The 25,919-nt window shown below is 50.3% G+C and overlaps 6 protein-coding genes across 6 annotated transcripts; 2 read left to right on the top strand and 4 right to left on the bottom strand.

Moving 5' to 3' along the window:
- Positions 1-395: 395 nt before the first annotated feature.
- Positions 396-6,657, bottom strand: CMQ_992 (ino80 chromatin remodeling complex protein; the record flags this gene model as incomplete). Its single annotated transcript, XM_014318071.1, has 6 exons — positions 396-1,353; positions 2,132-2,286; positions 2,374-3,556; positions 3,632-4,249; positions 4,310-4,660; positions 4,736-6,657. 6 exons carry the CDS (start codon positions 6,655-6,657, stop codon positions 396-398), a joined length of 5,187 nt encoding a protein of 1,728 aa, XP_014173546.1.
- Positions 6,658-8,194: 1,537 nt separating this feature from the next.
- On the bottom strand, positions 8,195-10,080 carry CMQ_1069 (uncharacterized protein; the record flags this gene model as incomplete). Its single annotated transcript, XM_014318148.1, has 4 exons — positions 8,195-9,000; positions 9,166-9,306; positions 9,376-9,571; positions 9,625-10,080. The coding sequence occupies 4 exons, from the start codon at positions 10,078-10,080 to the stop codon at positions 8,195-8,197; spliced, it is 1,599 nt and encodes a 532-aa protein (XP_014173623.1).
- A 1,024-nt stretch (positions 10,081-11,104) lies between these two features.
- CMQ_1180 (aaa family ATPase) lies at positions 11,105-13,914 on the top strand (the record flags this gene model as incomplete). Its single annotated transcript, XM_014318259.1, has 6 exons — positions 11,105-11,113; positions 11,190-11,288; positions 11,343-12,554; positions 12,628-13,360; positions 13,435-13,527; positions 13,598-13,914. 6 exons carry the CDS (start codon positions 11,105-11,107, stop codon positions 13,912-13,914), a joined length of 2,463 nt encoding a protein of 820 aa, XP_014173734.1.
- Positions 13,915-15,085: 1,171 nt separating this feature from the next.
- Positions 15,086-18,480, bottom strand: CMQ_1374 (aaa family ATPase; the record flags this gene model as incomplete). Its single annotated transcript, XM_014318453.1, has 6 exons — positions 15,086-15,433; positions 15,490-15,800; positions 15,862-15,940; positions 16,009-16,788; positions 16,878-17,049; positions 17,114-18,480. The coding sequence occupies 6 exons, from the start codon at positions 18,478-18,480 to the stop codon at positions 15,086-15,088; spliced, it is 3,057 nt and encodes a 1,018-aa protein (XP_014173928.1).
- A 2,483-nt stretch (positions 18,481-20,963) lies between these two features.
- CMQ_929 (potassium ion channel) lies at positions 20,964-23,171 on the top strand (the record flags this gene model as incomplete). The annotated part of the gene is made up of 4 exons (XM_014318008.1): positions 20,964-21,078; positions 21,151-21,362; positions 21,427-21,542; positions 21,605-23,171. 4 exons carry the CDS (start codon positions 20,964-20,966, stop codon positions 23,169-23,171), a joined length of 2,010 nt encoding a protein of 669 aa, XP_014173483.1.
- A 335-nt stretch (positions 23,172-23,506) lies between these two features.
- Positions 23,507-24,547, bottom strand: CMQ_498 (glycoside hydrolase, family 43; the record flags this gene model as incomplete). Its single annotated transcript, XM_014317577.1, has 3 exons — positions 23,507-23,875; positions 23,948-24,196; positions 24,278-24,547. 3 exons carry the CDS (start codon positions 24,545-24,547, stop codon positions 23,507-23,509), a joined length of 888 nt encoding a protein of 295 aa, XP_014173052.1.
- Between the last annotated feature and the right edge of the window lie 1,372 nt (positions 24,548-25,919).

Genomic DNA, 25,919 nt, shown 5'->3' with positions numbered 1-25,919 from the left:
AAGAGCCTTTTATCGTGTAAAGGTAAATAAATACTCCGTAGTGCACGAGTTTTGCGGGTTATATTCCCCACAGCAGCTATTTTACGTCTGTACGGTGTAACAATGCGGTCCATTTGTCGATAGTTACAAGAATGGTAAGGAAATGAAACAAGTCGTAAGCGGAGAGACGGGAGATCTAGAAGCTAAGAATCAAAAACGACTATTTAAATTTTATTCACGCCTTCTTAATACTGTTGTCCGGCAACTTGAAATTTGCAGACAGGGTTGTTCATTTTATAGACTGTCAGCATAAATAGCTATACATAATCTTGCCTTTTCCATCCCTTATAGCAACATCTTCATTTTGAAAAGGCCTCTGCAATTTCTTGCTTGGCTGAGCAGGAGAGTGCCCACATTCAGAGCGCTATAACATGTGCATCGTGTGAGAAGCACTCTGGCCCTAGACAGCACACTCTTGCTTTGCGGTTATTCCATCCCTCTCCCTCCTTCTCTGTCGCATGATAGATGCAGAACAGTCGCGGATCGCCTTGGTGAGGGCTCCGGATAAAACTCGCATGTCCTGGGCCGAAAGGGCCTCTTCCGGCAGGACCGCTGACAAGAAGGGGCTTTGAACGTTTGACCCAGTGTTCTGCGCGCAAAGGATCACCGCCCACAAACGCAAGCAGTGCCAGTTTATACTCGCTCGTCCAGCTGCCATGGGCCGAGTAGACAATGCCCCTGAAGGCCGGCGAGTCGACCCACGTTGGCCCCTCGTTGACGCCTCGTCGCCCGCCGTCTGGCCGTTCCCATGGATGCTGTGCATGGGATATGCACACCTCACTACCTTCGATGGCTTCTTCGGGTCGCCGCATCTTGATCAGAAACAGGTCTTGTTCCGTGTCGGAATGGTCGCCGGGTGGCCATCCCGACCAGCAGCAGTACAGCTCTCGGCCGTCTGGACTGAACACCGTGGCATCAATAGCCCAATGGTCAGGCATGCCCGGAATTGGGCCTAGGAATTGCCATCCGGAAGCATCCATGGGATCCGGTGACCATGTCCGCAACAGTACCGTGCGGTGTCCCGCGTTTCCGACGCCCGGCGGCGCCGCACACGTGTAGATGTACCAGGCGCCGTTGAGATAGTGAAGTTCGGGTGCCCAGATATCAGCAGACCATGGCGACCCGGCAGCTGGCTGCCATACAACGGTTTTGCGACAGTGGTGGAAATCCTCCATCGATTGTGAAAACCAGATCTCAACCCGGTTACCCAGCGTAAACGTGAAGAAAAAGCCGCCATTGGCAGCCACCATCCACGGATCCGGGGTATCGACGTTGCAGATAGGCCGTGAAGACATGATAACGTGCTGATTGTGACTGATTTGTTGGGCTCGCAGTTGCAATGACAACTAGCAATGGCTTTCCCGCAAAAGCGGCATTATCCAAGTTCTAACCTTCCGAGGTGGGGCAAAATACCCCTCCGCCACTAACACAAATAACTCCAAATGTCCCAAAAATAGTACTGCAATACATATTGTCGAATGGACCAGACCAGAATAGGAGGGGCGTGCACGATTAGGCAGTGTGATGAAAGAATACATGTACTGTGTGGCGCATGGGGCTATTAGTACGTGTTTTGACGCACGTCGGCATACCTCGGGAGTACCTAACAATAACAATACATTCACGCTCACTGGGCACCCATAATTTGATACATATTGGTGTCTTCCTTCGGAAAGCCTAATGCAGTAATAACCTAAGTGGATATTACATTAGCGTAACAATAGACCAGCGGTCAATACAATCCGCATATATATACTCCGTATCACAACAGTGAAGACCCTTAATATGCTATTGCAGACAAGAGACAGTCTGCAGTCAATTTGCTCCCTTACTCTCCTTGGAGGTTCTTGATAAACCGTTCAGCCTTTGTACGTGATCTCGTTTTAGTCCGGACTCGATACCGTGGCTTCTGGACAAGATTTACTAAATTGTGGTTTCGAAATGGCCGATCGTGGCTATGAACGGGACAATAAGGCACCTACCTATAATAATAAAAGGTACGATATATACTATACTGAGAAAACCCGAAACCCGTTTCATCTTCTGTCCATTTTTACTCCACTACCAGGTCCTCTGCCGCGGCACAACTAACCAAGTCTCGCCGATAAATTCCAACTGGTTCGCCATTCGCAAGGCTTCTGGGTCCACATACACCGCGAGGCCCATGTCGGCCTGCCCCAGGTTGTACACGCGGAAAATGACATAGATCGCGCCTCGTTTATTTGGCTTGAGCGTCATAACTTGCATCTGCAGGTCTCGTTAGCCGTGTAGCGTAGTTGCATATTACCAAGCAAGCGGAGGACCGCTCACTCTATTGTACCGCGCCTTGCTTACGAAGAACGGCATGTCGCAGCGGGACGTAGTCGTCTTGACCTCGATAAAGTACTGCGGCCTCTCGCCGGACCACGAGTCTCCATCCAGGTAGCCCTGTTGAATCAGCAAGCGGGTCAACACACCAGCAGTGTCACAGTAGGTGATGTCGGACATCTCCCACCCCGACCACGACGCCATATCGGCGTACTTGGGATGCGACGTGACGTAGTGGCGTATATTGCTCTGCCAGCTGTCGCGGCTAAAGCCGGGCAGCTTCTCCGGCAGACCCGACAGAAGCTCAAAGACATACAGCTCACCGGCTGCGTCCACGCGGCAATCACGCTCAGAAGCGCTGGCTATTTGGAGGTCAAATTTCAGCATCGCATCGCTGCCCGCAGGAATGCTGGCGAGCAGATGACTCATGCCGAACGACCTGTTGCTCGGAATGGTCTTGTTTTGAGCGGTATTGATCACCCGTTCCAGGAGAGCGGTGTAGGCAGTGTTACTAGCTCTTGTCGCTATGCCAGACTGAAGAGTGGCCGGGGCCGCGATGGAGAGATTACCGAAAGGGCGCCGTCCACCGGGCGGCGTGGAAGAACGAAAAGACTGGTGCAGCTCTGGATCTTCGTTGTTATCGTTGTCGTTGTCGTCGCAGGTGCTGCGAGACGGCGTCCAGAGGTCATCGACATCGCTGTCTTCCAATCCAGCCCCCTCGCCGATGAGGTGCGCTGCTGCTTCGGCTGCTCGTAGCTGTGGTGTGGATGTAGCCGATTCGGACTCGGAGTCGACCTGCTCATCGGTGTCTTCAACATCGTGGATACACGCGATGCCGTTCTTCTCGAGGACCACATCTGTTCTCGAGCGAGGAGCCATCAAGACCTCTTGGATGGTCTTGGTCCCCCTTTCAAGTCCGAAAGAGATCTTCTCGCTGGGCTGCCGCATCATCCATTCAAAAAGCTTCCCGCCAAGCGTTGTGACAAAGACAAATGTCTGGTCGTCTTTGTCCCGTGGCAGGTAAACCTTGAGAAGACCGGTCGGCGCTTCGTCGATGTGGAGGGTTGCAATGTCACCAACGACCACGTGGTCTGTGTCGTCTTGGGTGAGTTTGAGGTCGGATGAAATGCCGCTTGTTTCGTATACTTCGGCACCCTTGAGCATATCGTACAGGGAGTGCACGCCCTCCTTCGTTTCTGTACGAGGACTCCTGAAGTGGCAAGCAATTCTTTCACACACTTAGTACGTATGCAGAAATTTACTGAAAAAGGCATCTGACACTCACCTGAGAAGGGCATAGGCTCGGTGACTGATTTGGCGGTCCGTCTTCGACACCAATCTGGCCTCGTCACCATGAAAAGAAGTGAACTCCCTGACGGACTTGGACATGAATCTGTCCTGCAGCTGCGCCCAATGGAGAAACGGATTCAGACGAGATACTTCCTGTAGTCCAAAGTCCAGCAGCTTCACCTTTTCTGAAAATGCTTGGCCCAGCGACTCGCGATCCACGATACAAAACTCCATAGTTGCCGACCCGCGCGTGGTCTGTCCATTGGGCATCTTGATGGGGAAGATGTCGGCGCCGACCACGTCCTCTGAGCTCGGGGGTCGTTGTGTAGACAATAGCAGAGAGTTGACCATCCAGATGGACTCCTTCAAAGCATCCACCGACGTTTTCGCTTCGCCACCCGCATATTTAAGCTCTGAAATAGCCATTTCCAGGTCCACCAGTTTCACGCCTAAAAACTCAACGAAAAAATCCTTGAGGCTCTCGTAGTGGTGGTTGAAAGAGGCTCGCCCGCGCAGCTTGGCCCCGGTCGACCAGATGCACTGCGCGATATTGCGCCAGGGATTCTGATCGTCGGATGGTGCGCATATGAGGGCGTCGTTTTCAAAAGCCAGCCTAGGAATGTAAGTTCCCACTGTTCTGTTCTCCTATCTGAAATCGACCATGAAGACGTACCTGATGGCTTCTTGATGTTTGTGAGGCAAATTTTTCCGCCGTGCATTCAGAGCCTTGTAGATCGGCAAGAGGGTGGCAATGTCGTTGCATTCCGCCTCCTTGAGACCCTTGAGCTCTTCGATAAGGGTCTTCCACTTACAGTCATCAATACCTAGCGTGGTTTTGAAGAGAATCGCTAGTATATCATCGTCCCTCTTGTCTTCCCTATGGCAGGGCTCGTAAAGCAGGCGTAGGACATGCTTTGTCTGCAGCATCTGCGGCGCATTCCAGACACACTCATGGGGAAATGCCCAGGTGTGCCCCCCTGCATCGGTTGGGATGTAGATGCACCTTTGCTTCTCGAACAAGGTTCTGTAGAGAAACGATATGTTAGATTCCGCGACTGTACATAATGGTGAAATCACTATGAACATGCGTATAGCTTACTGGACCTTTGTCGCTGCTTCCGGGTCTTCCGACGCCTCGCTCTGTTTTATGACAATGTGTTCGTATAGGTCAAAGAGCCTTGATCTGCTGGAAGACGTGGCTTCTGGGGGGAAGCCAGCTCGTGAGTATCGCAGCATGGCCAGGGCAAAATCAAGGTCTGTAGGAGCGGTGATCTTCAAGGCCGTGAGAAAATCCTTCCAATCGGTCGGCACAGCATCATCAGTCCCGGTGGTGTTCTCTAGATAGAGCCAGGGAAAGAAGGCGCCAGGCTCCACGAGCTTGCCAACACGCTTCAGCAGTTCCGTTGTGGGATAGTAGGCGTCTTGAAGTTCGGCGTAGCCGGAGCCTTGACACAGGACGGTCGTCCTCTGAAGGAGGCCAATTGTATCAATTCTGAACTCATCGATATTCTCGTAGTTGACTTTGAGCGCGCCGAGAAATTTCTCCGGACGATGTTTGTGAACGTAAAGCCCAGGAAGCAGAAGTTTCCCCAAGTGAACAAGTCTGACATAGCTCTCGGCAAATGAGCAATAATAAAGCCAATTTAGCCATGAAAGGTCCTGTCCCTGTGGTGTGGATGGGCTCTCTTCAAAGTATTTCTCGTTGATAAACGAGCAGTCCTCGTAGCCTGGAGCGCCATCACCCGGTTTTGGCCCAGATACAGTCCTTTTGAAGAGTTCCGTGGCGCCGTAGGGATCCCTGTTGTGCTTGTAGACGTCTATTCCACTCTCTAAACCTCCATCTTGATTTACGACTCTCACTGTATCCCAGTCGTCTCCGTCAGAAAACCCCACGTGGTCTGTTAAATATAGGAACTGAAGATGCCGTTTGGAGCTGGCAAGGGAGATCGCATGTTCTCCGGTTCTTTCGATATACTTTTTGATGATCATGGTCGTTACGAATGGAATAGGCACTTCCTCGACACCCAGGAGTCGGAAGAGGGCTTTGCGCTCTGGACTTGTCACATCCGGCGAAATCAAGCGAATACCAATATCAGGAGGTATGTCCAGCCCGCCAGTTTGTGCGAAGTAGATCGATCTGGGAGTTTTGGCCACTGGCTGAGCCCAGGTGCCATCATGCAAGGGCAGCAGCTTCATTGTGAGCATTTTCGTTCGTATTTTCCCAACGCAAATATGACTTAAGAACTTTGCAGCGAGGGTATGCCATCTCTCTGTGGTTGTGGGTGATTGCATCCGGCCGGCCAGCCCGCGACGAAGGTCCTCCTCAATAAAACCGAGGATATCTTCAGCATATGCATATCTCAGGCCGTACTCCTTGAGTATGCCGAGGTCACTTGTTTGATACTTGCGAGAAATGAATTTTTCAGGGTGGCTATCATCAAATAACGGCTCTCCGGCATCATCAAGATAATCTCCCGTAGGGCGCAAAAGGTCACGGATCGGCCGTCTTTCCGGTTGCTTTCGGCCGAGGAGCACGGCCGCTTCGTTTAGTTCGACAGAAATCCTCTCCACCAATGTGCACCACAGGTTGTCCCGGTTCTGCCCAGCTTCTTGCGGAAGATATCGCATCCACTGGTAAACGGAGCTGCTTGTATCAGAGGAGCCACTCATCTGCACGATGCCTTGGACAAAAGCTTTGGCGATGCCGTCGATTAGACCGATGTTTCGAGGAGAATCGGCCACCACGTCTTGCCGGCTGGCATCAGTGACAAAGTCGGCTTGGATAAGGAAGTTGAAGCCCACATGCCGCACCGGTAGAAAGACGAACAAATCCAGGGGCTTGACAATGGGGACACCAGAATCGGTCATTGGAAACGCGACGACCACCTCAGACGTCGCATACCGACTCTCAGAAATATCTTTATCTGAGTAAGACCGATTTTCGTTCTTGGCTAGGTTGGTCACCCGACGAGTGGCGATGCGGAAGTGAGAAGTCGTTTCTTTAGTAGAGCCATTGGCCATCCGGGTCTTTTGGAGAACGGTCTCTGTCGCCGTGGTCTATCGCATTATAATAGACAGCTCGCAGATGAAAAGATAAAAAAAGGACTGCGATCTGCGATTCACGAAACAATTACCAAAAGGAAGGGCAATAACAACCGCATCTAATTGCCGTTCGCTTTAAGCGCCAAGCTCTCGGCCGAGACGCATTTATGGCCGGTTTCAAAGGGTCAAGGGTATCTACATGTTGGTAGGCTGAGACGGATTTGATCTGCACTCATAAACACCCCTGAGAGAAATCTCGGTAGCCACTGAGACCAGGACTATCAGCCCGCGCCATCTCTTACGGCGGCAAATCCCTTTTCCATTTTGTTCACCTCCCGAAATAAACATAGGATTGGCGGGAGTGAAAATGACACGATTGGTTTGTTATCAGCTACTACATAATCTTAAAATTGATAGTTATAATATCCCCTTTAGTGCTTATAGTTAAGCCGGCCTAAAATGTTGGCATAAGATTAAACAATAAGCAACTTAAACAAATAGTGCAAGTAGTGAGAGCGGAGGTTGGGTAAGGCCTCAGCTCGAACCAACAACACACACTTACCAACACACGTACCTGTATACGTAAAAAGGTGCTGTGAGGCATCTCCCTTCATCACAAGCCGAGGTAGTGTATAATTGGCCCGAAAGGTAAGGAGGAAGGCCTTGCCGGCTCATCTTAGGATCCCGCGAGGGAAAGACAAGGCGAGCCCGCCCGGCGAAGTTGTGGGCGTAATGTGCTTGTTGCTTTGGGTGTTGATATACTTCACAAGCGCACTGCACATATGCGTGGGTAATTGCTTGATTCCTACGTGCGTGCCTGTCCTTCTCTTAAGGAGAGGGAAGAAGAGAGTGTCTTGTACTCATATAGGTGTGTAAGTGGTGACAGAAGGCATGAGTTGTTCCACATTTGATTGGTTAAGAAAAGTGGTACTGGTCATGTGACGCGTTAGCATCCCGCGAGGGGTCTTGACATGTCATCCTGTGCGGCCAGCATAGGCGGTCTTAGGGTGCACTTCTCTCATCACTCAGTACGGCTTGAATATTTGTGCCCAGTATTACTGCACCAAGAGCATTTTAAGGGTCTGGCTGACGGCCAGACGTATCGCAGGTATAAGCTGATAACAACAAAGGCAAAGCCGCGCAGTACAGCCTATGCGTTAGTTTCTTATAGTAGGGCTTCGCAGGATTCGTAAACGGCTTCTAAAGAGAGGCTGCCGTCGATTAAGGTCATTTTGTGCTGATTTGGTTGTTAGTGATGCTTTGACTACGTCGTACGTAGCGGTGTGCGAAATTACGACGTATTCGTACATCATGCCTTATGACAATTTCAGTATTCTACCTGTTTTGACTGCCTAAATAAGTCACGTGGTCTTGTTATCTAGAATTTTGACTCTTGTCTCTAGCACATCCCTTAAAGTATGAATACTTAACTGAGTAATTACGGAGTAATAAGTGACTGAAATAAAATAAATAGTAAAATAAGCCCCATTCCACACTAGCCAGACCATCTCATCACCTACAACTGGTCTCGCCGTAGTAGCACTAGTTTCTTCGACACTAGCCATTCCTTCTCTATCAAGTCCCTTCGGCTGTCCACGTCCCACACTTCCTTTCGGAACACTAGCAGAATCTTCAGACGACCCTTCGCCAGCTGTACTAGGTTCATCAGCAGCGTGATAACTCGCGACGTCTTATCCTCAGCGCACAGGTCCAGTCGGTCAATTAAGACAAAGACTGGCCGTGGCGGGCACTGGTCGAGAATAGCCAGTAGCAGCTGCGCTCGGCCTTCCAGGGTTGGGCTGTCCGCCAGAAAGGTGATGTGGTCGGCAGCGCTCCTGCGGCGCAGGACGCACCGTTGCTGCTCAATAATTTGATCCGCAATGGCTTCGAGGGCTTCCTCCGCGCCGATGTGCTTGTCACCGCGTTGACCAACGACGTGGGCGACGATGAAATTGTCCAAATCGTTCGTTTTGGCACCTGTGATGGCACTGTCGACACTCTGGCGGATGAGTTGCTGTGTGTATTCTACTCCTACTAGGGAGAGCCACGACTGGGGTGGGTGGGTGCATTCCGTGTTGTTGTTGCCATAGAGGATAAGCATGGAAGATTGGGCCGCGGACCAGTCACGATATTCCGGGGTGCTCTGGAGCTTGGCAACGGTCATGGTGGTAAACATGTTCCTATACTGATCAAAATTGTGTGCTAGTAGTCTGGCATGATTATCCAACTGTGTGTTCCGGGTGGACTTGGGCAAGGGTTCCGAGTGGCCACTGCGGAGCAGCTTTTTGCGGAGTTTGCGAGATTCATTCTCGTCATTTATGTCTAGACTGGAGTCAGCAAGACAAGGTGGGAGGCTGCCTGGATTAGATGAAGCATACTCTTGATCGTTTCTTCAAGATCTTGAACTCGTGCGGACAACTCTGTTAGGATGTTAATGCTTTATGTTTCTTTTTGGCATCTTTACTCGCAGTTATCTCCCATACTCACTTGTGTTACTCTGGGATAGCTCAGAAATTCTTTGCGAGACCAGAGCATTGCATCGGTAGCGAATGTCCTGGAAATTTCGCAGCATGCTTTGTTCCAAATCGGCATATACAGTGGGCTGGGTAAAACCCTTGACAACGCGACCTACAATGTGAGAGCGACTTGTTAGTTGATCCTGTTAACCAAATGATATAATTCGCTGGAACCGCCCACCTAGTCCTCGTCCTTGAAAGTAGTTGGTGGCCTTTTGCGCAAACAAAATGACGTCGACGTATGCCTTGGACAGCATCTTGGCTAGAATATCGTCCGCATAGACCTGGTAATAAATGTCTAGGTCTGGCAGCCGATGTGCCAACAGCTTCATGGAAGAGAGGATGGCCTTGTCGTTCAAAGCCTTGGCTTTGACAGTCTGGTTGGTCAATTTCCTGTCTGTCTCGTATGTGTAGGATGGAATGAACATACAGCGAACATAATAAACAGCACAGCAGACGCAGTTCCGCCGTACTGATTGTCAACCAGTTTCACAACCTCGACAATGCCAGAGAAGCCGGCGAGAAAAGAATCAAAGTCATCGACAAATTCCACTACTTTTTTGCTGATCTTTTTTGCGCCGTGCTGTCTGTTGGCTTTCCACTGCTCAACGCCCCCGTCAAGCCTGGGAATGTCACCCTTGACGTGTTCGCGAAGTTCTTCTAATGTCATGGAATTCAAGCTTTCTTGGACGTCAGTCCCATTTCTTGCTCCCTTTGTCCCTTTCATGGCTTGGAATTCCTGGGCGACAAAATCAGATACCCCTTCCATTATAACTCGTGGTCCTGTCTCTTTCAGAATTCTTTTGGCTTCTTGGCTATGCGCGCTGTTGTTAACCCAATCCTTCCAGGACTCCTTCCAGGATGCTAATTTCTTGGCGTCGTCCATTTTTGTTATGGCATCTGATGTGAATTATCACCATTGGAACTGCTCATCCTATGAATTTGTCCCTACGATGAGAGCAACTCTTCTTACATACTACCTGCCTCTATATACGGTTTGATTATTACCCCGACTCTCCATCTGTGCAGGTTTTATGACTGCCCACAGAGTTGTAAGCTTGGGTGCAGCAGCCGCAATCCCCCACAATTGATTACACTGTTGCAACGCTTAAATGTGCATTTGTTTGTTTTTGTAATTTATGAGTTATCGTAGTGGTGTGCACGCAAGGCTTAAATATCTTGTTCTGCTAAGTACTGATATATAGGCTGACCTGGCCGATCATTATCTGTATGCTAGACCCTATTAGGCGTAAGGCTGCATTGCTACGTGTGCTATCTACGAAGCATAATAGGAAATTTTTCCAGCGTAGACATACGAGAAAGGAATCGGATAAAACAGTCTCTGACATTTTTCTGATTACTCGCCTAACCGTTCGGGGTTTTTGGGGGTTTTTCTAACTGCTATTCGAACCCTTAATAACAGACATATTGTAGCTAAAAAACCCCAACCGTGCCACGTCCCACTTTAATTAGAACACGCAGAACGTGCACCAACTAAAGTGGGGCGTGGCACTGTTAATAGCTTGAGTATCACGGAGTATACGTGTGAGATAATACCACAGTGGTGCGACATACCCGTGTCAGCCGCATCCTTCTGGGTAGGTGCTACTGCAGTCAGCAGCTAAAAACGGGGGGTCTCGGAAGGGAGACTGGCTCCAAGATTTTAAACAAACTGACATGTCGTGGGACAACAGGGAACCAAAAAGGAAGGTGATAAATGCATTGCTTATACGAAGAAGAACAGTAATAGTGGAAAGGCACACATGGAAGGATTACACTCGATAGGACTAGTATAAAAAACCCAGAGTTTTCCTTCCTCTTAGAGAGCTATTACGTCCAGTGTACAGACTTTGAGAGGACTTGCTTGAGCTCAATTTAGCATATATTCACCATCACCGACACAAACCGCCATGGCTTCGGTAAGAACGTGCCCACGAGAAACATCGCTTCATTTTTGGGTTTATTTCTTGCTGGTTTTTTAACATTAGTATCTAGGAAAAGACAGACTCGCGCTTTTCTGTTCTGGAGCAGAAGTACATCGACCTCCTGGAAAGAAGAGTGCAAGACCTGGAGCGAAAACTTGCCGGTGCAGAAGTAAGGACAGACCATAATGATGTGAGAACGGAATGAATAGCTAACATGAACTAGGGATCTAAGCAGGTGAACGGAACGGCTTCGTCAAATTCCAAGAAGGCCGAAAAGTTAGAGAAGGAAGAAGATGAATCCTCCGATTCCGAATCCGTTTCCGAAGGAGAAACAAAAGATGACGAGGATAAGGAGAAAGACAAAGAGCCTGACGACGACAGGCGCTATCGTGTGGTCATCAGCGAGTACGACCCAAATACGGGCGAGTATGTCGAACGAGCCAACGAGAGTCTGGTGAAGCCAACAACCAAACCCAAGAATTCCAAGAGGGCCTTTACATTCCAGAAGAATCGGAGGCTGGGGGCCATAGCTGGTAATGAATCCCGTAACTCTGAGGTGGACATTGAGTCGTCACCGCTGCAGCAGTTGTTGGCCAGGGTGATGTCCAAGCTGGACGCTGGCAAGAGCAAGGTGGCCGACATGAGCTCCCCCTACCAAGATCTCATCTGGTGCTGGAAGGAAGCAGAAGAGATGGCGGCCACGTCCGCTGAGCTAGAGGAGGCCACCAAGACAGACTTCAAGGACGTTGGTGGTGAAGAGAAGCAGGCCAGGCTGGATCTGCGGGCTCTCTTGAACATCATCTCGACGTCATCGGGTGATGAGGCCCTCGACACCTACTTCAAAAGCAAGGACGATATGAAGGATAGCCGCACCATTTCATTTTCTGCGCTGTGGACGCTATTCCCTCCGGGCTCCTTCATCATTGCCCGTCCGTTCCTCAACCACGAGCAGGTCTTCTTGGTACAGTCCTGCGAGATCCCCGACACAAACGACAACGATGCCAAGCTCTCGGTGACTGCGTTCAGCTACGACTGGAATGGCAACAATTTCCACCGCGTGCCGTACCGCTTTATCATTGAGGAGTTTAAGGATAAGAAAACCATATCCCAGCTTGATTTCTACCCCCTAAAGTACTATAGCGAGGGGGACGAAGCCGGCAACGAGCCCCAAGAAAAGAGCGTAGAAAACATTACTAAAGACGTCGAAAAGCTCAAGGTGAAGCTGATTCAGCGGGGAAAGAAATTTGTCGAGTACTCGACGGCTGAAAAGGGAAAAAAGACGTTTAACTACGACGGCCGTGCCTTCTACACTAGCAATCATGGTCTCTTCCGTCCAATTTCGACTGCAGATCCAGGTGACTCGGATACGGCCAGCACGGCAGGAACGACAAACTATGCGTCTTCAGATAGTCAGACAGCAGGAACGACAAATCATGTAAGTTAGACAATCGCGTCTTTTTGCAACAGATTTCACTCGCCTATCACGCCTAAGCTAACACCCACGACAGATTAAGGGAACCGTTGTTGTCGACTTCAAGTCTTACCTTGAATACCAGCCCGAGTCCGCTGAGCGTCTCGGCTCCATGGCCCCGATAGGAAGCTCCGTCACTTGCTCCTGCGGCGAGTGTCGCGCCCGCTTTGAGGCTCTGTACCGCTACTCATGGGACAAGGCCAAAAAGGAAACCGCACTGTCGGACGACCAGTATATGATGCTGCCTCCGCGTGTCCTCGGCTATTCTCTCGAGCAGAAGCGATGGGTACACTTGGACATCGACAGATTGAAGCAGTTGGCCAAGGCCGACAGCAAGAATTTTGATGAGAAGCTGATGTTGCACGATGACAACAAGAAACTGATCAAAAATTCCGTGAAAGCGCATGGCAGCCAAAACGTGGTGGATTACACGCCGAACAAGGGCAAGGGACTGATCTTGCTGTTATGGGGCGTGCCGGGAGTGGGCAAGACGCTGACGGCGGAGAGTGTGGCCATGCTGGCAGGCAAGCCACTCTTTAGCATTGGCGTGTCGGACATTGGCACGGAGAGCAGCATGGTGGAGGCGAACCTGCAGCGGGTATTTTCCCTGGCAGGTTTGTGGGAGGCGGTTCTTTTGTTGTATGTGATGGCCAACCGACTATTTATCTTTGGTGCGACTACTAACGAAAAGAACAGTGATGAGGCAGACGTCTTCTTGGAAGACCGCAGTTCCCAGGGGTCCAACATCCACCGCAACACCATGGTCTCAGGTAAAGAATTCACCGTGTTGCCCGGCCTTTCTCGAAACGATTTGTTACCTAACCTCGTCTACCACACTGCGTAGTGCTCCTCCGCATCTTGGAATACTACGAGGGGATCCTCATTCTGACGACCAACCGCGTCAGGACCTTCGACATTGCCGTGCAAAGTCGAATTCGTGAGTTTCTCCATATATTAATAGCAATGCCCTCTCGGCTTGTGCTGACGAACAATTTAATATTCCCTAGATATCGCCATCGAGTACAAAGAACTCAGCGACGACCAGCGCGAGAACATCTTCATCGACTTCCTCAACCAGCTCGTAAGGATGGACATAGTCCAAGACTGGAACGCTATTAAAGAATGGGTCCATCAGGAAGGGCGTATCAAGCAATTCAACGGCCGGCAAATTCGCAACACGGTGTACACGGCCATGGGTATGGCCCACGCCGAGGCCCGCAAATTAGAGAGGGCGGATCTTGTCACGGTGGCACGCAACACAGAGGCATTCAAAAAGGTTTTGTCCGACAACGAGGCAGTGTACAGGAGCAGACAGATCTTTTGATTTAGGGCGGACACGAGAGGGAAATTAGCGAGTGTTATATTGAATTTAGTTTTTAAGGGCTGTATTAGATAGTTTACATATATATTGCCCGTATTATTCGAGAAACAAGATAAGAGACGGGTAATATGTCTACATCAGGAGGGGGGTATCATAGCATGCAACTCTCCCTCGAAAAGAAAAGAAAAGCTAGTTACGTTAGTGTTTTAGTGCTCCCACCACCATGTCACTAACAGCTGGCCCGTAGTACAAAAACCCTTACATTCAAGTCGTCATAAGCCTGGTTTCTTTAAAGTTGGCTAGCTTTTACGATGACACCGTTCGTCGACTTGATTTTCTTATTGCATACCTACTGGCGGCTTACTACGACAACGATTTCTTTGTCTTTTAATACATAAGGCTTTCTGTAAGAACGCTAGCTAGCCCGTTAACCTTCTCCCGCATAGGCATTGCTACGTTTAGACTGCAACTTTAGAATGGGGAACCTAAAAGAGGAATATACTAGGAATCTAGGCACACTATATAACAACCCAACATTCTATGCTAGGCGCTTACTTACCCGGAAGAGTAAGAATGCAGACCCGAACGGCAACAACCCCTTTTCAATTCGAATTTGCGGCTAGGTAGTTAGAGGGCGTCTTTTACGTGGGAGAAAAGGGGGATTGTCTATAGAATAAATTAAAGAACCATTTTAACACCTTTCGCCAAGAAGCCCTTATATATTTATGTCCACATAATGTTGTCATGCATTCTGCAGGCTCTACTGATCCACCTAGCAGGCAGCTCCAATTACTTTGTGAATTTCAGATTATAAAAGGTAGTAGGTTGCTTGATGCAGTGGCAAAACCAATACTTTTCAATACTTTTGGTTTGAATACAGTTACGGAGGCCTAAATTTGAGCCCTTGCTCAGACTAGGAAGGATCACCGCTAGACCAGAATGGCCACTCATGGCTCACCCTTGGCTCAGGATGATACTACCTTCGGTTTAGAGTGTACCACCGTCGGCTCAGGACGATCTGAGTCGGCCTAGTTATAAAAAAAATAGAAAGGGAGATTCTCGATGTCGTTTTTGGGATCGCGTAGTAGCTGTACTAAAAAAAAGAAGGCAAGAAACCGTAGCCTCGGCCCTAAACCTATTATATGTAGCGAAAATAAAGGCGAAACCCGAAGAACTAGAAATAACTGCGCATAGCATCCTGGAATCCAGGCCCACCCTTCAAGTCTCGATCAAACGACATCTGCACCTCAAGAACCTGCCGGATGTGACTCATCGACAAAGGCTCCCGTTTGTTCACAGCCAACGCCTGTGCTGTGCGCACCGTGTTCTTGATCTGTCGCCCGTTCAATTCATACCGCGCCAGAGCAGTAAAGTCTTCTTCAGTGAACGGCATCAGATCGATCTTTTCCAGCACGCGGACCCGTTCGATGAAGATCTTTAAGATGGCCTTCCTTGCACGATTGTCTAGGCTACCGTAGCGCAACGCAATATGTATCCGTGACTGAAACGCGTCGTCAAACGTCTTAATGTGTTAGCTATCATACCGGTGCTTTAAATCTCCTGGAATAGCACACATACCTCGACACGGTTCGTCGTCAGGAACAATATGCCCTGAAAGTACTCTAGTTGACGGAGAAAGATGCTGACCAACGCATTTCGGTGGATGTCGTGCATGTTGCGCTTTTCAAGGAAGACGTCGGCTTCGTCAAGTAGCAAAATTGCACCCCACGCGTGGCAAATGTCAAGTATCTTTTGCAGCTCCGTTTCGAGAAATCGGGAGTCAGTGCCCAGCTCACCTGCAGACACCATGTACAAGGGACACTTAAGCAGCTCAGAAATGCCCTCTGCCGTGAGTGTTTTGCCTGTTCCTGGTGGTCCATGGAGCACGGCTACAATCTGATGTTAGTATTCCATCCATGCTCAGGAGACAGGACGTGGAGGGAGACGCACCAACAAGGCCTTTGCCCTTGCCCTGAATCACGTCGTCGATGCTTTCTGCTGCATGGTATTTATGCGACTCAACAAGTGCCTACACCAGACATTTGGAGTTAGAGAGAGGAGAAGCTGGATAAAAAGGAAAAAAAAAGAAAGGCTGACCTTGACAATATCTTTTGTTTTCGGCTCTAGAACCAGTGAATCATACGCAGTATCGTTCCACTGGATCTCCTTGACGTTCGACACCGTAAATTCAAGCCAGAGTTTCTCGGCAAATGCAAAGCCCAATATAACCGACGAGGCCAGCAAGTACTCCTCGTCGCCAAATTCAGGAGGGGCCTTCTCAGCCTTCTCGTCGGTGTCGTCTGCAGTACTGCTTCCGCTACTCGGCCTAGCCGTATTGCTCTTCTTATCCGGCCCAATTTCGTCCGCTTTTGCTTCTTCGTTGCTGTCATCTGCCACAGACTTGGCCAAGATGGTGTTGCCTTTTTCATCTCGGAAGATCTCGAGGTGACGTTGCTCTCGGCCAGAGTCCGACTCTGATTTGGAGCCACAACCGCATCCGTCATCCAGTTCACTGCTGGAATCTTCGTCACCGGACGCCAGGTCATGGTCGCTGGGCCGAACCATCGAGATGGGGTAATTCGGATTGATCCGTCGATGAATGCTGGGATCGATCATGATACGTCCGGTGATGTTGACCTTGACAGCTGCTTTCTTCTTCTTGTAGTACGCCATGCCTTCATAGCTCTTGTACTGAACGCCACTCAGCGCCACAAATTTCTTGCCACGAGTAATAAGTCTTTCGCGAAGCTCTTTCTCATTCTTGTGGTACTGTAAAGGATACACCGGCAAGCTTGTGATTTTGCGGGCACCGCGGAACTCGCCAATTTCGTCTGCCATGCTTCCAAAGCCGAAGCGCTTACCGTCGTATTCAAAGTACTGTAGGATGTCCGAGTTGTCAGCAAAAGATCTTACAGAAGGAACACACGTTATTTCGAACAGATCGATAAACCTGCCTTTCCTTCGACGTAGTAAAAGTCGCCCTTCATGACGCTGAAATGCTTTTCAGCCATCTCAACCTTGAACACGCGAGGCTCGTCGGTTGAGCCATATGTAGTTGCATAAGCAAGGGTATTTGGCTTCCAAAGAGCCCACAGAAAGTCAAATGTGATCAAGCCATTTTCCAGAAGTGGATGAAGACTAAGAAAGTCAGCAACCGTGGATCTGAAGATGGACGCAGATCACTAGGCAACTGGTCTCTTACCTCTTCTTCACGGACTCATAGTCCCTTTCAAGATACTTGACAAGAACTTTCATTTGCTGTGTCTTCTTCTCAAGCGTCCTCCGCTCCTTCTTGGCAACCTTCTTCTTTCCATTTGGCTTTGTATTCTTGAAAACCTTTATATGCTTGCGCATATCCTCCAGGTATAAGAAAAGCAGATTGGGATCTAACTTTGGTACCTCCTCCACCAAGCTGACACCCTTGACGTCGCCTATCACCTCCTGGAGGCTGTCACGAAGCAGCTTGCTTTTAATGTCGACGACAGTCTGCTTGTATTTTCCTTCCCAGTCAAATGTGCGTCGCACATGGAACAAGTATCCTTCGTACTCCGGGTCCGTGATCCCCTCAGCAGTGTCTTGCAGCTTGTAGTTGTGAATAGTACTATCCCAAACCTGGTCAACACGCTTGAAATCAAGGCGTGATGTCTTGGATCGCCTATGTCTGGACGACTTCCGCTGATTGTCTGGTATGATGCCTGTCAGGTCATGCAGTCGGCCACGTCGAAGACCATTGTTGGTACCTGGTGGAGGTGGCCTAATTCCCAAGCCACGATCGTATCCGCCGAGAGGGCTCCCCAGATGTGGTGGCTGTGCGTAATTGGAAGTGAGGCCCAAGTGGACCCCGAGGGGATTTGAGGCCTGGTTCCCAAAAGGAGCCCCGTAATACGCTGGAGTCGCGTATTGCTGATATGGATCATACAGCTGTATCGGGGGTGGGAGCTGCTGTTGCTGCTGCTGCTGCTGCTGCAGGAGAAGGAGTCTCGTGAGGTCTTGCTGTTGCTGTTGCTGGGTCAGAAGATGCAGCTGACGTTTTTTGTGATTCTTCCTCGAGCCCCTGGTATTTTCCTTGCTGTCAGAGTTTGATGAGCCGGCAACACTCAAATCTGAATCAGAAGACTCGGGGTCGGAATCGGATTCAGAACTAGAGGTCTTCGGAATCGTGATGAGTTTCTTCGACCGCTTTGCTTTGACAGGCTTTTCCTTTTTTTTATTAGAGCCATGTCGCAGCTTCGACTTGGATTTCTTCTTTGGTTTCTCTTCAGAACTAGACGAATCAAAACCGTCCGTATTATCTGGGGACAAGTCCGTAGACGAAGTTGTATCGCTGTCAGAATCGGATGACTCCTCCTCGACGACATGGTTGGCAGATTGCTTTGTCTTATGGGGTTTTCTGTGTTTTTCCGGGGATTCGGCCGACTTATCCCTGGCCGCCTTCTTAACGGTCGCATCGGCGTAGTCCGTAGTCTTCTGATCTACTTCGGGCGTCTTTGTGGAGACGGCGTCGATGCCGGCCTTAGTGGAGTCCCCCAGCCTGGTTTTGGAGACGTCCAAGACAACCTGAGAATCCATAGTAGGATTGCGGGGAGAAGCGGGCTCGAAAACGTTTTAGGCGCAAATAATGTTAGGGAACGGCTGTATTAGCGCGATTGTAGCGTGACTGTAGCGTGACTGCAGTGCGGGTGCGACAAAGACGAGAAGACACAGAGGCAAATGACGTTGATTTAGGCCTTGGAGACGTTGCAGGAGCAAATACGCAAAAGAAAAAGCAGTAAAGTCTCGAGAGAACACAAAGTTGGACGCTGATCAAAATTTGTATGCTGACCTGGCTGTCGATAGCGGCCGGGACACGAAGCACTTCGAACAAAAAACAAGGCGGTCAGTCAGCCGACAAATATGAAGGGCAATCGAAAAACTGGATAGCGTGATCTATGATTCGGAGTTGTTAGCGGCACCGTTCTGCTCTCGATTTTTGCAAAGAGCCTGGCATTGCTGCGTGTGAAGAGGTGGGCCGGGTTGGGATCAAGTAAGAACAGCGACAGGAGCGAGCCAGCTGGCCAGGCCGAACCTATTTAGCAACTGACAGATGGGAGGTAATAGTGCACATGCAATCTGCCTGCGTGCGACGATGGCGGCAACAAACAGCAGCGTGCAAGAAGGATGCGTGGCCACACTGCGGGAAGAAGGCAGCAGAGTGGTGAAGAAAAGAGGGGGTGTACTGCCAACTCGGCAGAACCGGAGACTTACGTATCAGTCACACGCAAGCCTCAAAATTGATAGGAAGGCGAGGTACATATGCGTTCGAGAAGTCGGTGAGCAAGAACTGCCACGAGGGCGACTGTGGTTATCACTGGTATGTGGTTCGTGGCCTGGGGGACTAGAAAGGCCAGTGCATTGGTGCTCGCCTCAATTTCGTTTCTAGTGCTTGGCTCGGCGTTTTGCAAGGATTTGCAAGGTGTGATTTGTGCTCTGGAAGAGCAGTTGTGAAGCAGACCCAACGCTTCACAGCGACAGATAGAGAGTGCAGACGGGAAAATACGGATATATTGAGGTACGGGATAAAGTGTGAAGACGAGAATGAGAAAGCGGGAAGAAAGGTCAGCAAGACGGCAAAACCGAGTATAAGTATTGCCGTCTAGGAAGGCTGCGATGGAGATTATGCCGTTATGGAATAATACTCCGTATGCCAGGTGTTAGGCAGTATGACCTATGGCCCCACCGGCCATGGCTGCCTAGAGCTCCTGCTTCGGTGGGGAAGTAGTTTGGACCTTGGGGAAAGCTTGGGCCACGGCGGCCTGGGACGGTATATTAGTTGCTGATTGAGGCCTTCCTCGTGTTCGAAGGATCACAGACGACGCATCACAAAGATAAGCCCATGCAGCGGCGGTGAGTGGCTCGGCCCAGAACCGACGCCTGCAGCAGGAAGAAACGACAGGAAACGGCGGCTACCTGCCATTGGTTGGCTTCACAAGCCCTCTAGGCAGCAATAGGGCTGTGTGAAGACGACTGCAGGAATTTGTCTGGGCGCATACAAGTGTGAGAGTTAGAGTGCATCCGTCCTTCCAATAGCCTGGAGCGATGGTCGCTTTCTAATCACCACCACCAGACGGCGTTGCCGTGTTGGGCATAAAGCCAGCGCATGTAGCTGCCACGTCGGCTGCACCAAATGCACTTCGTTAAGAATGGACGATTAGCAAATCCAACTTTTTCAGCATTGTCGCAGAGCCTCTCAACCAGTGATGATTCGAGCCAAGAAGTGGGTATGAGAAAAAGAAAAGGACTGGAACACAATACGAGTATGCAAAGCACGCATTGAAAGCTCCTCTATGTTCTCGTCCGACATTTTCTTCCCGCGATCCCGTTTATTTGGCTACACTGCTCTGCGTGCTACAAATTCATCGTCATTACGGAGTACCATTGGGCCATTATCGGTGGGTGGGTCCCATTGCAACCGCTGAAAACACGAGTATCAGGATCCAAGACGCCCTCCCGCATGTGGCATCGCCTGCAGGCATCCTGGCCCATGTGCGGCGCAGTGATCCACTACCGTCAGAAATGGCACAGAGTCAGGACTCTATCTCACGATCATGATGGGGGCGTTCCAGCTGGCCCATGCTAGCCGAATAGGCCGTTAGCGTGCGTCTTCGCGCTCAGCTCTCCCCTGAAACGCCGCTGTGGTTGGACCGCCTGAACCCCACCTCAGATCGCGATATAGCGACAAGCCAGCCGACGTCATTTCGAGCTAACATCTGTCCACCGCGCGTGGGAGCCACAAAAATCTCGGCGAGCTTCCTGTGTTTCTGCTTTTTCCTTGTATTCGCCCCCTGTTTTCGCACACTAGCATGCTCCTGCAAGGGTGTTGTTTTAGCGGGCAACACAGCTGGCTGAGTAGGAAGAAAATGGAGGGAGTCCTACATTAATTGTCTCATTCCCGCATTTTCTTTGTCTTCTCTTCAGACTCTTCTTTTTCAACCGTTCGTCAATCGAGACCACAGCAGCGTCACCGACCCACGATAGCTGGCCCACGAAACGTTTCTGGTCCCAGCCCTTCCACCATGACTGGTCGAGGCGCGCGCCGCTCAGGCGGCTCTGTCTGGCGCAACCTTCTGGGCTGGAACAAGCACCCGTCCCACGAACGCCGGGGCCTCCTGGAAGACACACGCCGGCGTCGTGAGTGTCTCCAGTCCCCCGATGCGGGCAATTGCACATGCACAACAAAGTGCTGACCTGTTGTCTCTCCAGTACTTCCCGCATACGTCGAGGACAACATCGAATCGGCAATCCCGCCTGCCGAGGTTACCAAGATTGCCATCCGGCTCCACCACCTGGTCGAACAGTGCATCCCTTGCGAGATGGAGGAAGAGCTCGTAACACGCTCACACAGCAAGATCATCAACAAGGCAGTCATCAAAGCAGCGAAAGAAGCCGGCGGTGAGGAGTACAGGGGCTGTGTGGTGGGTTTCCCACATCCGGAAGAGGGAGCAGCTCAGAGGAGCGAGCAAGTCTGACATACGGCAGGTCTTCTGTCTACTCATCTGCAAACGTTGGTTCCGGCACCAGGCTCTTGCCGAGCTCTGGGACGCGAGCATGCACCAGGTGCGTGGCATTGCGTGCGAGGTGATTGCCAAGCAAATGTAGGTCCAGACTCTCTCTCGACCCCGGCTCTTGTCAGTGGGTAGGCACCTAATGCGGGCAGCATCGAGAACGAGGAAGATACCGAGTACCTGATGCACTCGGTCCTTTTAAAGCGCTACGCCATCCTGATCGACCAGGAGCCGACGCTGCCATCCAACGTGATTGAAAAGGCAGTAGACCTGCATGCGCTGCGTGTGATCGGGTCATCGGGTTACCAGAAGTGCATTGGGTACCTGTGGCGCGGCTGGTTGGTGCAGGATGAGGACGACCCGTCGAACTTTGTGGACTACAAAGGGCGCGACGACACGTCGTTTCTGTCGCACATGGATCCGGACCGGATGCGGGCGCCGATGTACCAGAACGCGGCGCAGATGCTGCTCTCGCTCATCTACCTTGGACTCTTCACGATTGCGATCAACACGATCAACCGGAGCGGCGACTTGGACTTTGTGGAGGTCGTGCTGTACCTCTTTACGTTTGGCTTTCTGTTTGACGAGATTTCCAAGATCTGGAAGGCAGGCTACTACATCCTCGGGTTCTGGGATGCGTTCAACGGGTTGCTGTACTCGCTGCTGCTTACCAGCCTGGCACTGCGGTTTGTGGCATTCAGCAAGCCGTCGACGGGCGATGTGAACTTCAAGGGCCCGCGCGAGCACTACAACGAGCTGAGCTACAACTTCCTGGCCTTCAGCGCGCCTATGTTCTGGATACGGCTGCTGCTGTACCTCGACAGCTTCCGGTTCTTCGGGGCGATGCTGGTGGTGCTCAAGGTGATGATGAAGGAATCAGTGATCTTCTTTGCGCTGCTGATCGTGATCCTGGTGGGTTTCCTTCAGTCGTTCATCGGGCTGGATATTGCAGAGGACCACGTGCTCGGTGACATTGGATTTATCGTGCAGGCGATGGCCAACGCAGTGATGCAGAGCCCCGACTTTGAGGGCTTTGAGCAGTTTGGCCATCCGTTCGGCATCATCCTGTACTACTGCTTCACGTTTATCGTGATGGTGGTGCTGCTCAACATTCTGATTGCGCTGTACAACTCAGCCTACGAGGACATTTACGAGAACGCGGACGACGAGTATCTAGCGCTGTTTGCGCAGAAGACGATGCAGTTTGTGCGGGCGCCGGACGAGAACGTGTTTATCCCGCCGCTGAACCTGATTGAGATTTTCTGTCTAGCGCTGCCGTTTGAGTGGTGGATGAGCAAGCGGACATACGAGAAGCTGAACGACTACGTGATGGCGGCGCTGTACTCGCCGCTGCTGGTGCTGGCGGCGTACTTTGAGACGCGGCAGGCACGCGAGATCCAGGTGAACCGGCTGCGCGGCGACGCGGACGACGACATTGTGGAGGAGTGGGAACAGCTGGGACTGGGGCTGGGCGGCGATGCGGCCGGCACGATGACGGTCGACTTTGAGGCTGACGGCTGGAACAAGACGGTCGAGCGGGTGCGGCCGAACGTGGAGGACGAGCTGGCGGTGTTGGAGGTGCGCGAGCTGCGGTCGGAGGTGGCGGAGCTGAAGCTGATGCTGACGGCCCTAACCAGATCGCTGGGGACGTCGGCCGTGCCGCAGCTGAAGGCTGGGGAGAGCTCCAAGACGGCCGAGACACTGGTGGATACAGAGTAGTCGCAGTCTGGTTTGGTGGCATTGCTTTGCTGCTCTGTTGGACCTGTCTGGGTCGTAATCATATCGTGTTACGTTATCTCTAGCCAAACTATTTCACCATGTGCTTTGATTGATATCAAACCCTATTCAATTCGTTTCAACTTACAACAGTATGATAACCGTTATAACTCTTCATACGTGTGATATGTCCATCTCTCTTAAACGGACGGCCATCCATTCGGCCAGCTAAGTACGTTCCAGCCAAACTGATATTGGCCATCCCCGAGACCAATGTTCGTATTCGCTGGTTGGGAAAGTTAGCGAATTGGCTTCCAAACCTTCACTGAAAGAAGACACTAACCATAATGATAATAGATCACAGTGCCACGCGTAGGGTCATCAAAGACACCCTGTCCACCAGGACCATAAACATAGTCGTGGCTGGAAAGCACAGTGGTACCGCCACCAGCTGTACAGCTCGTCCCGGCTTGGTCGACGAAATTACCAGTAGCAGAGGTACTGCGGCACACCTTAATAGCATATTCGTCACCCGGGGCCGGCTTGTTAGTGTCAAAGCCACAACAGGTTCCCGCGCTCCAGAAAAGGTAGTAGTAGCCTGAGTAATAATACATAAACGACCCTTCGGCAGCGTGCGACCCAGATGCGTTGTATGCTATTTGATAGGGAGCATCAGAAGATGCTGTAGTAGGATTGAGCATAGCAACCTGTTTTGAAATACTTTATCAGTATATATGAAGTATATCGCTTAAAGATATAGAAAAGGTAAAGAAACGGACCTGATAAATGTCGCCCCAAAATGAACCAAAGTTCATAAGGTAGGATGAACCGGCCTCGATCAGGTTAGGGTCGATTGCGTTATAGGGGCTGCCGGAAGACGACCTAACACCGGTACTACCATGATCGGTCCATGAGCCGACTTCCATTGTGGCCGAGGTAGCATATCCAATGTCAGAGTTTTGGGAGCCAAAGGTCGATACAGCATAGTACATATAGTATGTGTTGTCAATAAAGTGGACTTCCGGAGCCTGTTATATTTATATCATAGATCGAGTTAAACTTTGTTCTGTCTTTACAATCTGTTTTCTCACAGAAAATGTTTAACTTACCCACAAATCAGTATTACCAGGGAGGTTTATAGTGCTCCCTCCAGGAAGTGCACTACCCTCAGTTTCCCAAGGGCCTTCAAGGCTATCAGCCTTCAGAATGCCAATCTCGGAGCCAGTGTTAAAACGAAAGTAGACGCCATCAGAGGCGCGAACAATCAGCGCCGGATCATGGGCCCAGCAGTTGCCAGAGCAAGCACCCGGGTTAGAGTAGGCGAAAATTGCCTTAAACAGCGCAGCCAAAAGGCTTGCTGTAAGGAGGCGGGATAGCATATTTGTGTCTTTTTGGGGACGAGTTCGACGGTTTGAAAGACTGGGACAACCAGTTGATGATGAAGTGGGAGATTGTGTATGAAAACAAATGCAGAGAGGGGGGATCATGAGCCTCTTTATATAGGAAAACCATTGTTGCGGCAAGCCCATTACAACTTCTGTTATGCCCGTGTGGCATGTTGCTAAAGACCGGTTTTCTCCCGCAACCTTGAAACTATACGGACTGGCCGATGGATGGCTGACCCGCCTCGCTTAGCAGTTGAGGAAGTATTTAACCGAGTGAAACTATATTGAACGAGTTGCTGAGCTGTTCGGCATGTATTGGCTGTTTAGAACTCTGAAGGCGGAGCCGATCTTGACCGAAGTATCATCAAGAGATTTTAGAGGGACTGTAACATGATACTACCCTTACCCCGCCTCTACCTGTTACGTTAATTTTGAATCAGAGAATAAGAGCAAAGCCGGAATCCTTTCCTTCCCTGCCTTAGGCGGGCCGAGAATTATGGAAGCTAAACGGCTCTAGACTTGAAATAGGCCACCTCCCTTTTCGTCGTACCTCCTCTGTACTATTGTGTTTAACGTCAGGATGCTTTCCCGCTTTTGCACAGAAGCATCCCTTCCTCTAACAGGCTGCGGTGTGGCGAAGTTATGAACACGGCAACTTGATTGGCCGTAGGCCGCGCCTTAGTACCTGCAATTATAGTTTTCACTACAACATTGGAACAAAGATGAATCTGCTGTAGATGTTTAGGTATGTCCTGTCGTTCATCAACCATCCTATCCCGATCCTTGAACATTACAAACATGCTTTATTAGCCGGTAATTTCATTACGATATGCGGGGTAGGTTAAAAAAGGCGAAGGGCAAGAGGAGAACCACGTTCGGCAGTTTCTTCCGCTCGCGAATGAGACAAACAAAAATGAGATCTTGCAAGACGTTGTGTCTACGGCGTCTTCTTAAGTGGATCTATTCTCTTCCTTCATAGCGTAGGCAACCTATCCTTGTAGCACAACTCTGAAAAAGACCGAAAGTAAGGCAAAAGTAACGTTACTTCAATTTCATTGTCCAACGTATCCGAAAAAGCAATTATAGTCCTCTCGGAATTATAATTTACTCTGATCCATAAAACTTCTAACAGCGCCTCGTATTGCAAAGGTCGGAGAAAGCAAGCGTAGCGGGGGAATGTAAAAACCAACAGTGCTAATAAATACAAAGATCTCATAAGAAGTAGTACGTTGCCTTCCTCCTACTACGTGAAGGTTATCACAGCCTTGCTAGTTTGGTATAAACTGCCTACTAAGGCTAGGTCGATCGTAACTCTAGGAATAGTTCAAGTAGCGAAACTACGTTAATATAATCCATTGAGACATCG

This window comes from Grosmannia clavigera, assembly GCF_000143105.1.
Source record: "Grosmannia clavigera kw1407 unplaced genomic scaffold GCSC_140, whole genome shotgun sequence".
Classification (NCBI taxonomy): Eukaryota; Fungi; Ascomycota; class Sordariomycetes; order Ophiostomatales; family Ophiostomataceae; genus Leptographium; species Leptographium clavigerum.
The sequence above is the reverse complement of the archived record's forward strand: the minus strand, read 5'-3'. Positions and strand labels throughout refer to the sequence as shown.